At 41.5% G+C, this 13,062-nt stretch overlaps 1 protein-coding gene across 1 annotated transcript in view; it reads right to left on the bottom strand.

Moving 5' to 3' along the window:
* The window catches only part of vcanb (versican b), a 32,069-nt gene extending 20,964 nt beyond the window's left edge, over nt 1-11,105 (bottom strand). Inside the window, exons 1-6 of the mRNA XM_020081570.2 lie at nt 10,718-11,105; nt 9,001-9,078; nt 6,713-7,159; nt 4,423-4,597; nt 4,150-4,277; nt 2,557-2,853 (exon numbers count right to left, since the gene is read on the bottom strand). Coding sequence (XP_019937129.2) covers nt 2,557-2,853; nt 4,150-4,277; nt 4,423-4,597; nt 6,713-7,159; nt 9,001-9,067 — 1,114 coding nt within the window. The 5' untranslated portion in view covers nt 9,068-9,078; nt 10,718-11,105. The remainder of the gene's footprint in view (nt 1-2,556; nt 2,854-4,149; nt 4,278-4,422; nt 4,598-6,712; nt 7,160-9,000; nt 9,079-10,717) is intronic.
* Nucleotides 11,106-13,062: the final 1,957 nt, after the last annotated feature.

Genomic DNA, 13,062 nt, shown 5'->3' with positions numbered 1-13,062 from the left:
AATGTTTAAGCAATTTAAGCAATCGCCACACATCAGTGAAGCTTGATATGAATTCTGAAATACGATAAAAACTAGACTGATAGCTGACAGCAGGTCTACAGGTTGTATGTGAACAATCATGTAGCAAGTGCATTGGGTTTGGATCCAAATCCACTTTGTGATTCAAAGGGCTTTTACTTGGTCTTTATAGATCATGGGTGTATAATTCAACTTCATGGCTCCCAGTTAAATCTCAGATCCCCTAATAACTCACCCTCCTCACTTACAAATCCCTGTATGGCCTCATTCCACAGTACATATTCGATCAGCTTCAACCTTACACCCCATCCGGGAATCTGCGATCTGGTCTGGTCACCATCCCCCCAAATCATTTGCTATTCAAACAATGTGCTTGCTGGACAAGTAAATATCAGGTGCATCTGTTTGAAGCTAGTAAAGACACACTGGTGGTGCTTGGCCCGGCTTTGCAGCAGGTGTGTAGCAGTGGCAAACCTTCACCTCCTGTTCACTTCCAATCTGTGCAAGCGAGGAGACGAATACAAAACTGCGACGGAGCAAATCCGCAGTGGGGCTTCACGTGGAATTGAAATGTGGTGAACTTGACCGTGCCCTTTTTCTGTGATTCCTTTGGAGGGGCCCATGCCCTAGGATGGGAACCACTAATTGTTTCAAACTGCGGATCATTTTTTCATTATAAACTGATCTGCAGATTATTTTCTTTATTAATTCATTACTTTAATTGAGATATTGATTTTACTTGTAAGTAAACAGTTTAACATTGTTTTATTGTAACTTCACTAAAGGATCTGAGTACTTCTTCCACTGCGGAACATACTAATGGTGTTTACTGCTGACTGGCCTGCAGTCTTTGGGGATTAGTCGTATTCTGCTCTGGTCTTTCACACCACGAAGGCGACCCTGGCTGCGTGTTCGGCCCTGCCCAGATATGATGTCATGTGTTTGGCGAGCTGCATTCATCTGGCTGGGCTGGGGTCTGTCCTCATACTGTCACTTCTCTGTACATTAACTCTCTCCTGCAGCTCTGCCACCTCACTTAATGCTTGGCAGAAAACATCACGCAGTCTTCAGGTCCATAAAAAGTACCTTCACGCTGCCAGACATGAGACTGCTTGCAATTATATCATCTGTAAAGCATCATACTCAGAGTGTGTATTCAGTTCTTTTGCTGCGTATCTACTTCACACTGCACACACTGAAATGACCTCTCTTTTTAAGGTTTGCGTTTTTGAGTGCTTTTTAACAATGATGTTACTTATGGGAGAACTAGTTCTTCAATCCCCCTCTTTTCCACCTTCTCCTCCCTGTGTCTGTCTGTTAATCTCTGTGTGTGTGTGTGTGTGTGTGTGTGTGTGTGTGTGTGTGTGTGTGTGTGTGTGTGTGTGTGTGTGTGTGAGTGTGTGTGAGTGTTTGGGCAGGGTCCAGCTGTGAAGCATTAGGGACCTGTCCCGTTTCTGCAGTATCTGTGTGAGAGTGCAGGGAGTTGGTTTTTCCCCTCATAAAAAAAAAAGTGCCCCACCATAAACAGGGTAGTGGGAGTTTATTCTTCTCTTGTTTGGATTTGAATACTATTTGTTCCCTCTCATCCCTCTGTGTTCCCTCATCTTTACGCTCGCCTGAATTTCAGCGGCTGCAGATTGTAGTGTGATGGTGGCTGTAACACACCTCAGCGTTTATAGATCAGTCTAGAGCTGTGTCAGCCTAAATTTATTTATTTATTTAACCTTAAATAGTCATATACTGTTTTTATTTTAAAACTTTATCGATATACTATTTGTCTTTATTCTCATAATTATATCCTCTCATTTAAATCTTCATTTTCTTAAATTTCTTTGACTAACATCAGAAAAAAAGTTCAAATGATAAACTGCCAATGACTTTGTGCCAAGACAGCAGTGGAAGGGGAAAAAAATCATTATTATCTATCCATGCCCAACTACATAAAGCATCATGTTCGACAACTGTCCTTGTTAGCTTTACTTAAAAAGATTAGCAGTACAGTAAACACTAAATCTGAGAGGTCTTGAGACAAGTCACAGGGCAAGAAAGGTCAGAACACATTCTCTTCCAGACTTTTCTTGCATCCTGGAGAGTTTTACTCTCCTTATATTACAAATTAAATTCAAAAACTCAAATTTAATCTGAGCCACAAGAAAATCTCTCTGCTTACTAGCATCCATTGCTTTACCTTTTAGGGGCAAATGCCAAAATAGCTGAAAACCACTGCAGCCCGTCATTTCTTCAGGAAATATCCTTGAATTAATTATGTCAAGTGCAAACCAAAACTCTGGGATCAATTTTCGATTGTACATTTTTCATCTCAAAAATAATCCTGTCAGAAAAGACATGTGAAAGCTGGTAGAAGGCTGTGCATGCTCCTCTTCCTCCCTTCGAGAGTGAACATTATTTTAGACGTAGTTGGACAAAAGGTTGTACAAACTGGTTCATTCAAAGAATAATGAAGCCTCTAATTTGTTAAGTTTTGCTGATTTACATCATCTATACAGCTATGACTTCCACAGGTGAGTTCATTCTTACCCTTGAAGCAGAAAGCTCCGTGCTTGTCCGTGGGGTCTGGGTAGCCAGTTTGGTTTTCGTACTTGTACAGTGTGCGGACGCCCAGCTGGCCCCCTCCACACTGAGGCTTGGGGATGGTGATGGGGTAGCGGGCGCTACCGTCAGAAAGCCATCCGTGGTCGCATCTGTTCAGCCCCGCCCTCCAGGCTGCAAACAGCTGACCTGGCGACGCCAACACGGCATCGTGTTTCTCACACTCCTCTCTTGCCTGCTGCAAGGTGAGCTTATTGCTGATGGATGGAGGGTAGAAGACCTCGCCTTCAGACAAAGCACACAGATGAAGTAAGTCAGAGGTTCAGCGGGGTGTTTCCCGACTTGGTCAGATTTTGTTGCTGCTGCTGCTAACGATAATTTAATATGGTCGAAAGCCCCACAATGAAATCAGAGGACCTTGAGTGGAGAAGTTGAGAAAAAGAAAAAAGCAAAGGCACACTTTACAGACCAATGTGCTTGATAGAGGGAATTGCATACAAATGCATACAAGAATGAGAAATTGTAGACACAAAGAGTTCGTGTTACAATGAACAAAGGTTTGTTGAGAGCAAAAGAGAAGCAAATAGCCATAAATTTGTGGCGTGCAACACAAAAAGACAATACAACTTATGCACTATACAGAAAAAAGGGAGAGAAGTCACACAACCTGGTGGGTTCAGAAAATATGTATGTGTTACTTAATTCTTGTTAAGTGTTAGCCGGCTCCCGAGTTAGTTTGTCAGTTTGCTAGTTACTCCAAAAACAGTCCACCTGATAAACTGGTACTTCAGAGTGAAAACTTACTTTACATTAAGTTTGAACACATAAACTGAATAGCTGAGAACAGCTAATTTCACCTGACACCTTTAAACCTCCAGTGTGTAAGATTTAGGTGAAAGGGATCTATTGGCAGATATTGAATATAAAATAATCCTCATGATGTTTTCACTGGTGTGTTTCATCTAAACTGTATGAACTGTAGTTTTCTCTCCCCTAGAACAGGCCCTTTATATTAAAATACTTTATATGTACATGGAGGGGGCCCTCTCTACGGAGGCCACCATGTTTTTTATAGTAGTCTAAACTGGACAAACTAAACTGAATTTTTATGACAACTGAGGCTACCGCCATTTCTCTTTCATGTTTGGAAGGGGAGGGTGAGGTGAGGGGTGAACACCTGCAACATGACACTTCACCTCTAGATGTCACTAAATTCTGCACACTGAACCTTTAAGGGAAATGCAGTATCCACAGTTTTTGGAGCTTTACCCTGAGTCAGGACATTGCTCTGCTGCACTGATTTTGATCATGCTTTTATTATCACCATAATTATTATGTGTCTCTTGTAAATCCTTCATTCTTGTTGGAGCAGCAGCATTTAATCAGTGGAATGAAGCTTTAATGTGGAAGTTTGTCTCCTACTCAGGCTTTCCTGCTTCTTACTTCCTCCGACTACACCTCCCACTCTCTCTGCCTTTCACCCTGTCCCACCCAGGCTTCAGTGGGCAGTGTGCAGACATGTGTCAGGCTACCTATCTTCTCCCACTGTTTTGCAAAATGTATTTGTACTTGTGAATTTACCGTGAAGTTTGTCTACAAAGCAGTACACATCATATTTCTCTGTGGGGAGTCGGATGCCGTATGTTCTCACTCCTGGCTTGCTCATCAGATCACCTGCACAGCCAGGACGGGGCATCGTGATTGGATATCTGTAAAAACCAATAACAGCAGCACACAGAATTTAAGTGCAAATCACCTAATTAAGTTATTTCTGTCACTGTACAAGTCCTAAAAACCTTATTTTCTCTGAAAACAACTTGCAGCACAATGACAATAACTTATTTTAAAGCACACCTGACTGACTGGTCGGCTAGCCAGCCCGCATCACACTGGTCCAAGCCATCCTCAAAAGCAGCCTCCAGCTGTTCTGGTGAAGCGATGGAGGCGCCTGCAGCATGACACGCCTCCACAGCCCCAGGAAAATCCAGGGTGTAGCGGCTGGTGTTGGCTCTGTAGTGGAACACGGCACCTGGACACAAATAATAAACAATATAATAAGCAGAGTTGTGGAGTGACGAGGGAGGCAGTCACTGAGCAACATGATGATTCATTTGAAGTGATCCATCTGATTCTAATGAATCTAATTAATTCCAGCATTCCCTCTATAATCTCGGTTTTTGGTCTCCACTAACTCCTGAGTCGAGCATCTAGCTATAACAAGGCTATGGGACTGATGAGAGTCAACAGTAGCTGGGGGCTGTAAAACCAAAGCAGCATGCGGAACGATGAAGCTCCACAAAGCTGAGAGATAACCTACAGAGATGGTGATACTTCTGATGGTTCCTCAACACAAGCAACACAGATGAAACACTGTAACCCTGGAACTGTCAGTGCCCTGGAAACCTGACCCAGTCCCCTGTTTTGTGAAATTGCTAATTCAGGATCGTTCAGTGTACAATCTTGTTCGTTACCGAACAAAAGTTTTTCTGTTTGGTCTGTAATAACAGGTCAGGCTGAAAAATGGAAACTGATCGAAAACTCAAAGTTCAGTTAAAAACTAAGTAAATATTTGCAACAAGGAAACTGAACATATAATTTTTACATGGTTTTTACAACATAATTGTTAAGGTGCTATATGTAAGTTTCCTCTGCCACCAAATATGATTTGGACATGTTCTTCTTGTTATATCATAATAAGTATCACTTATTTAATGATTTTGCTTTCAAATCTGTAGTTGTTACTGAGTCTTCTCTTTTTTATTTATCCTGCTATTATCGTGTTAATTATTTTTGCTTGTGGTGTATTTGTTGTATTATTTGTAAGAATATTAAGTAGAAATGTTAATTAAATTAAGAAAACAAATTATTACAAAAACAATTCATTAATTGTCCATATTTCCTTGGTTCCTCAGTAAATTGATGATCGATAGCTTTAGGTCTGCTTCAGTGCTGCTGGATAAGAAGAGGTACAGTAGCCTATTTTTTACAAGAAGGGTCCCTTCAGGACAGATAGTGATTTGACCTTCAGTATAAATAGTATTTTATACAAGATGGTCAAAGTTGCATCAGATATCACACTTCGGAGAATATTAAAGATTTCTGGGCTCCTGCCATCAAAGTTCATCGAGTGGAAACCCCACAGAATTCTGAGGAAGATTCCACATCTAATGAGCAAACCCTTGCTCTCAGAAATTTAGAAAGATTCCACATTAATACTGAACAGAGAGCTTTGTCTGGCAGCTGCTGACAAAGATGCCCCCTATGAGCGATAAACAACTCTCCATTTACCAGCTCAGTCATCTATTCACATCCTCCTACAGCTCTGCCAGGATATCCTCACAGATTCCAGCAGAAAATAAAGGAGCTAATGACACTACACAACAGTCACATGTAGTCTGAGGATGACAGCCGAAATAGAGGACTGGTTTATATTTCTCTCTACTGTTGTGCAATAATTGGACTTTTTGTCGCTGGAGGTATCTAGTTTCTGTCTGGGACAAATCTTTAGTGTAATCCCCAGTTTTTGGCCTACCACTTCAACAAATTGCTTGTAAGAAACATCATCAATCCCCCACTTGCTCTTGGTGAATCCTGTTGAAGATCTCCTGCTGTGTTGTCACATCGTCCATGCTTACTGTGGATTTTATACTAGCATCTCCAGAGTTCAGTGCATGTCTGAAAGCAGCTAAACTGTGTCTGTTTGCATTGCTGCTGAGCAGGGACAGTGGGTTAATCCACTCTTTTTTCCCTAATGAGAATGCATTAGACTGAACCAAGATAGTAAAGTTACAGGCTGTCAAGCCAAAACAACTGAAAGGGTCTGCTTCAATCTGAGGAGAACTGGGGAGTTGGGGATAATTCTCTGTGGGTTCAACAGAGAACATCTTTCACATAGTTATCCGACCCATTAATAATACAAAACTCTTGGTAGGTACAGATTTCATGAAAACAGTATGTGCACAAGCTTGAATTAATATTTAGGACAGAGCCTCCTCCTCTGAAAGCATCAGTGAAGTATCTGCCAGCTTCTCACATCTGGATTCAGGCAATGAACGAGTTTGTAGACTCTTAACGTTGACTGTTAATGTGACCAATAAAAGTGAACAATTGGCTGTGTGTGTGTTCGCTTGGTTGCTTGACTTACCAGTGACATTAAGGCTTACAGTGTCCTGAATGTCCTCCATTCCATGCATCACCTCACAGCGGTACAGTCCTGCGTCACTGGCTCTGAGTCTCACTATGATCAGAGAGGCGTCACCGACTGACAGCGGGTGACTGGGCACCGACACCCTGCTCTTGTATTCTGGCCCCACTTTGACTAACCCTGCCTGGGCCACCAGCACCACCGTCTCTCCCTCTCCTTCCAGCTTTGTCCACTTGATTCTCAGCTGCTCCTCAGGATTTGGGGTGTGAGGAGCGTCGGCAGGGAGGAGAGGTCCAGATGTAGGGGTGTGTGTGCTGGGTGAGGGAGTGTGTGTCAAGCTGCTGGGAGAATCTGGCATCATGGCGAAGTGACACGGCAGCACCACTCGGCCTGACAGAGAGCCGGCTGCAGGGGAGTTCTTCTCCATCCTCACTGAGTGGAGCGGTTCTGAAAAACATGATCCTGCATGAGTGTGTGTGTGTCTTTGTGTCATAATGGTGTAAAACACAGACTGAAGTGTTCATAATGAAATGTAAGATCATAACTGATCCAAATAACTTTTCGGGAGGCTGTTGATTTAAATGCTACAAACTGATGTTTAGAAGGTATAATATTTACTATGTGCACCATCTTAGTCGAGGGTTTTAGCATGCTAGCATTTGCTAACTAGCACTAAACACAAAGTACATATGAGGTTGATGGGGATGTTGTCAGTTTTGTTGGTAACACAAAATCATAAACCCAAATATAGGTTACATCAAAATCTTGACCTGATGATGGTGCTAGATAAAAAATCAGAGCACCACCAGAGTTATTACAGTTCTGACGGAAGAATGAATGTCAGAAACAAGTGTCATCAAAATCCATCGCACAGTTTCTGAGATATTTCAGCCGATAGCAGAGCCACCTGATGGCTGAGCTAAAAACAGGCCACTATAGTTCATTTAGTCGGAATGCTAGTTCATGTATGCAAATGTAGGACATAAAGTTGAAATTTGTGAGAAAAAGAAAGAAAACTAAAAAAGCCCTAAATCACAGTGTTAAAGTGGAAACAATGGTCAGATCTGCCCCGTGATCAAGATCAGCACCAAAGTCATGTCCCACCCATCCGCAATATTTCAAGTAAATCGGCTGAGTAGTATTTGTGATATACTGCAAAATAACATACGGGCGTATTTTCTTATGATGAAAACAATTAAGATCTTCTACCACCCCATGCATCAAAATGTGTTAAACTTACTCAATGGCCCCCCCGGTGGTTAAATGGTACTGCATGCTCACAAACTTCAGTGCAACAGCCCAAAGAAATAAACCGGTACATTTGAAATCTAAACACTCTCTATATATTAAAAAGAAATGAGGATACAATTACAAATTGACTTGTTAGCTGAACCAAAACGTATTAATGTATTCTAAAAAGAAATTGAAAAAATATGGAATTCCTTCTAGACAGCCAAAGCTAATATTGAGGAACATCAAGATGATAATAAACTTCCAACTTGTAAGTATGATTTCTGTAAATATTTGTAGATGTTTCCTTTTCTTTAGTCTTGCATAGCCAGACCTTTCTCCTCCATGCTGTATCAGTGCTGGAGAATGGTCTGCCTGCTCCAGTTATCATCATGCTATCAGAGATTTTTAAAAATACTAATACTAATAAACCCAGGATGCAGCGACAGTGCACCTGCAAAAAAGTGCAGAAAACAGTTCCCTGACTATGTGATTGCAGGATCCAAATTTTGTGTGAATGTGAGGTGTAAATGGTTTTCCGATCGCATCTCAAGATGCATTTAAAATTTATTTGGGTGGGTTCACAGATGCACCTGGTCTGAATGGGGTCCATATGCCAACCCTGGCAACCTCTCCAGAGTGTAACCCACTTTAGGTTCAATGTGACCCTTCAAGGATAAGTAATAATATAGTATAATTAATGGAGGGATGATTTTTCAAGCCATGGAAGTTTGGCTTTTCAATGTTGGCAACAAAAGCAGCAGCAATCAGACTCTGGCTTCCACAGTCTGTTTGCTGCTACAAAAGATGCAAGACACTATAGTGAGAGTGTGATTACTGGAAAACACATGTTCAGAACAGATTTCCAATTCAGAGTGAATGTGTCCTCATGTGCTGGAGCATGAATCTCTTTCCACTGTCAGTCTTGGACCTGCAACTTGGCATGTGTGTTATTAGACCTACGTCAGAGGTGCATGAGAAAAAGAAAAGAAAAATGAATGGTGAAAAAGTTTCGTTTTTGGCTTCAGTCACATTGTTTTCAGCAGCAGGTGACTCACCTGGTTGAGGACGAGCAGAACACAGACACACCAGGCACCCCAGGTATGTGATGATGTGAGGAATCATCTCAACACGATCTGCAGAAAAAGATAGAGGATTCAGTGAATGATAAAAAACATTCACTTCTGTTAAGTGTCAGGGAAAAACCGCAGAGGACTGGAAATGTATTTCAGTTAAATGCAAGTATTTATATTGTCTGCTACCGTAGACTAACATTGCTCTACATTTCAGAGGGGAATATTGTACTTTCTACTGCATTACGTTTATCTGACACAGCTTCAACAATTAGTCCACTGACAGAAAATTAATCAGCAACTATTTGGGGAAGTGATACATTTTTTAGTCATTTAGTTATTACCACACTTACTGGTTCAATATTCTTCCAGATTCTATGTCATCTATGAAAATAAACTCAATAGCCTTGAATTTCAGAATGGATAGTTGAATAAATCAAGTAATCGGAAAGTATTTCCAAATTCTGTGGGAAATTATAATACTTGTGTGTTATAAGTTTTGAGATTTTATAGACGAAACACCTCAAGGAGTAAAGTGCCCTTCAAACTTTCCCTGAGGCAGAGGTAACAGGGATGACTAAAATGCGCAATGTTCCAAATAAATATAGAAGTTCAGAAACTATAACTTTACAATACAATTTTAAATATGATAAAAACAAAAAGGTGAATACTTTTTGTGCAAAGAGAGAAAAGAAAACTAACAATGAATCAGTCATTTCCTGATGAGTAAATTACTGACTTCTGGAGATCTGAGTTGTTCTTCCACTGGTTGTCATGGTAACAGAGGTGTTTTTTTGTCAACCCTATTAATATGGGAAACATAACTGAAAGAGTTGAGCAGCTCAATATGATTCAGGGTTTATGACAGCTCAGTGTATCTAGTGACAGTGGAGGAAAGTATACAATACTTTTACTCAAACTCTATTGCTCTATTGGTTTTTAAATTCTTGCTTGAGTATTTTCACTTTAAGCTGTTTCATACTTCTCCTCCACCAAGGATTTATGATATATACTTGAATTACTCTGTACTTTGCAACTTCAGGGTTTAGACACATATACAACTAACCAACAACATGAAGCAGATAAAATCAGTCCCCAGCTACAACACAATACTGTATATGATGATATTACACTTTGAAATGAGCCAGTCTGCAGAGTGAATACTTTTGATACATGATACAAAGTACATGAATATCATCAACAAAATAGTAAAGCACATTGTGCATTCAGAACTTTTTCAAGTGGTGTTTTTTACCTCTACTTTAGTAAAGGATCTATGGAGCATGTATTTCTACATGGATTCATTTAATATTCATGTGTTAAACATCTTTTTTATGTGACATTAATGATACGGGAGCACAGGAGAACAGATGTGTGGCCACAGCTGTCAGTGAACCAGATGCCAGCATCGCTGTGGTGAGAAAGTTAATCAGCACATCACGTGGTTAACCTATCAGTGGATGTAAACGGACCACACTGGTCCCAACTTATCACGTCTCTCATCATTTACTATTATCAGTGTGGGAACATTCCTGCCCACCCACAAGCTCTGCTGCTCCTGTGGATGAGAGACACGCACAGTGGAGCATCAGCTTCATGTTCCCCTCTGAGAACTATGGAGAGAATTACACTTAATTCTGTGAAGAGACCTCAACAAGAAATTCAATATAAACTGAGTAGAAATAAAAATAAAGCATCCTACCTTGTTAACACTATTTTAAACAATCGGAAAATCCAGCTGGCTCGTGTCCGGGTTTTCAGTGAAAACTTTCTGCAAACAAAAGTCCCAGAGGTTTGATCCCAACGGTGCAGCAGCTCCTCTCACACAGACGTCGGATGTCCGGACCTCGTCCACCTCTCAGCTCTGCAAGTTCAAATCCACTCCACGGCCACTATTATGAAGACACGATGGGAGAGGAGGGGCGCACGTCTGCACAACGCCCACCGAAGCCCGGGTGGGACAGGGTGAAAGGCAGAGAGAGTGGGAGGTGTAGTCGGAGGAAGTAAGAATGGGGAAAGCCTGAGTAGGAGACAAAGTTCCACATTAAAGCTTCATTCCACTGATTAAATGCTGCTGCTCCAACAAGAATGAAAGAGACACGTAATAATTATAATGATAATAAAAGCATGATCCTGACTCAGGGTAAAGCTCCAAAAACTGTGGATACTGCATTTCCATTAAAGGTTCAGTGTGCAGAATTTAGTGTCATGTTGTAGCAGAATACCCCTCACCTCACCCTCCCCTTCCCAACATGAAAGAGAACTTTAGTTGTCATGGAAACTCAAAAGATTTTAGTCTGGACGACAATAAAAAATATGGCAGCCTCCACAGAGAGAGGCCCCCTGACCATGTTAATAGATGGGACATGAAACAACCTTAAAAGCCAAAACTAAAAAATGATATAAAAAAATATCACAAACGTGGTTTCTGAAATTCTAGGTAGTTTTTAACACAATGATGCACATTCAAGTGCTAATATTCTGATAACTTTGGTTTCAATTAGTTGTTTGATGCTATGAAAATGGGGTGAAAAGTCATGATAGACAGCTGAGATTCACCCCCGATTGCGCAAGTGCTTGTATCGATGGGACCTCACTACTACTTCCGTAACCGCTACTGGCGGAAGACCAGACCAACTCTGAGTCATCAAAGTCATAAGATGTTATAAATACACTCATCGGCCACTTTATTAATTTAATTCAATTCAATTCAATTTTATTTGTATAGCGCCAAATCATAATATACATTATCTCAAGGCATTTTACATAGAAGATTAAAACTTTAAAATCTAATTAATATAGAGAAACCCAACAGTTCCCACAATGAGCAGCACTTTGGAGACTGTGGAGAGAAAGAACTCCCTCATTAACAGAGAGAAACCTCTAGAACCAGACTCAATGTGGGCGTCATCTGTCTCGACCGGTTGGGGTGAGCAAAGAAAAAAGGGAGGAGAGGAGAGATGGGTGGAAAAGAGGGGAGAGAAAAGATAGAGATGGTGGGGAGGGGGAGGAAGGGGAGGCACACCTGTTCAATTGCTTGTAAACACAGATTACAATCAGCCAATCACATGGCAGCAACTCAATGCATTTAGGCATCTAGACGTGGTGAAGACGACTTGTTGAAGTTCAAACCGAGCATCAGAATGGGGAAGAAAGGGGATTTAAGTGACTTTAAGCATGGCATGGTTGTTGGTGCCAGAAGGGCTGGTCTGAGTATTTCAAAAACTGCTGATCTACTGGGATTTTCACGCACAACCATCTCCAGGGTTTACAGAGAATGATATGAAAAAGGAAGATATCCAGTGAGCAGCAGTTATGTGGACGAAAAGGCTTTCTTGATGTCAGAGGTCAGAGGAGAATGGGCAGAGTGGTTCGAGATGATAGAAAGGCAACAGTAACTGGACCAAGGAGAATACCATCTCTGAACGCACAACACGTCCAACCTTGAAGCAGATGGGCTACAGCAGCAGAACACCACACCGGGTGCCACTCCTGTCAGCTAAGAACAGGAAACTGAGGCTACAATTCACACAGGCTCACCAGAATTGGACAATAGAAGATTGGAAAAACGTTGCCTGGTCTGACGAGTCTTGATTTCAGCTGCGACCTTCAGATGGTGGGGACAGAATTTGGCGTAAACAACACGAAAGCATGGATCCATCCTGCTTTGTGTCAACAGTTCAGGCTGGCGGTGGTGGTGGTGTAATGGTGTAGGGGAAATTTTCTTGGCACAGTTTGGGCCCCTTAGTACCAACTGAGCATTGTTTAAACGCCACGGCCTACCTGAGTATTGTTGCTGACCATGTCCATCTCTTAATGACAACAGTGTACCCATCTTCTGATGGCTACCTCCAGCAGGATAATGCACCATGTCACAAAGCTCACATCATCTAAAACTGGTTTCTTGAACATGACAATGAGCTCACTGTACTCCAGTGGCCTCCACAGTCACCAGCTCTCAATCCAATAGAGCACCTTTGGGATGTGGTGGAACGGGAGATTCGCATTATGGACGTGCAGCCGACAAATCTGCAGCAACTACGTGAT

This window comes from Paralichthys olivaceus, chromosome 18 (assembly GCF_024713975.1).
Source record: "Paralichthys olivaceus isolate ysfri-2021 chromosome 18, ASM2471397v2, whole genome shotgun sequence".
NCBI classification, from domain to species: Eukaryota; Metazoa; Chordata; class Actinopteri; order Pleuronectiformes; family Paralichthyidae; genus Paralichthys; species Paralichthys olivaceus.
The sequence above is the reverse complement of the archived record's forward strand: the minus strand, read 5'-3'. Positions and strand labels throughout refer to the sequence as shown.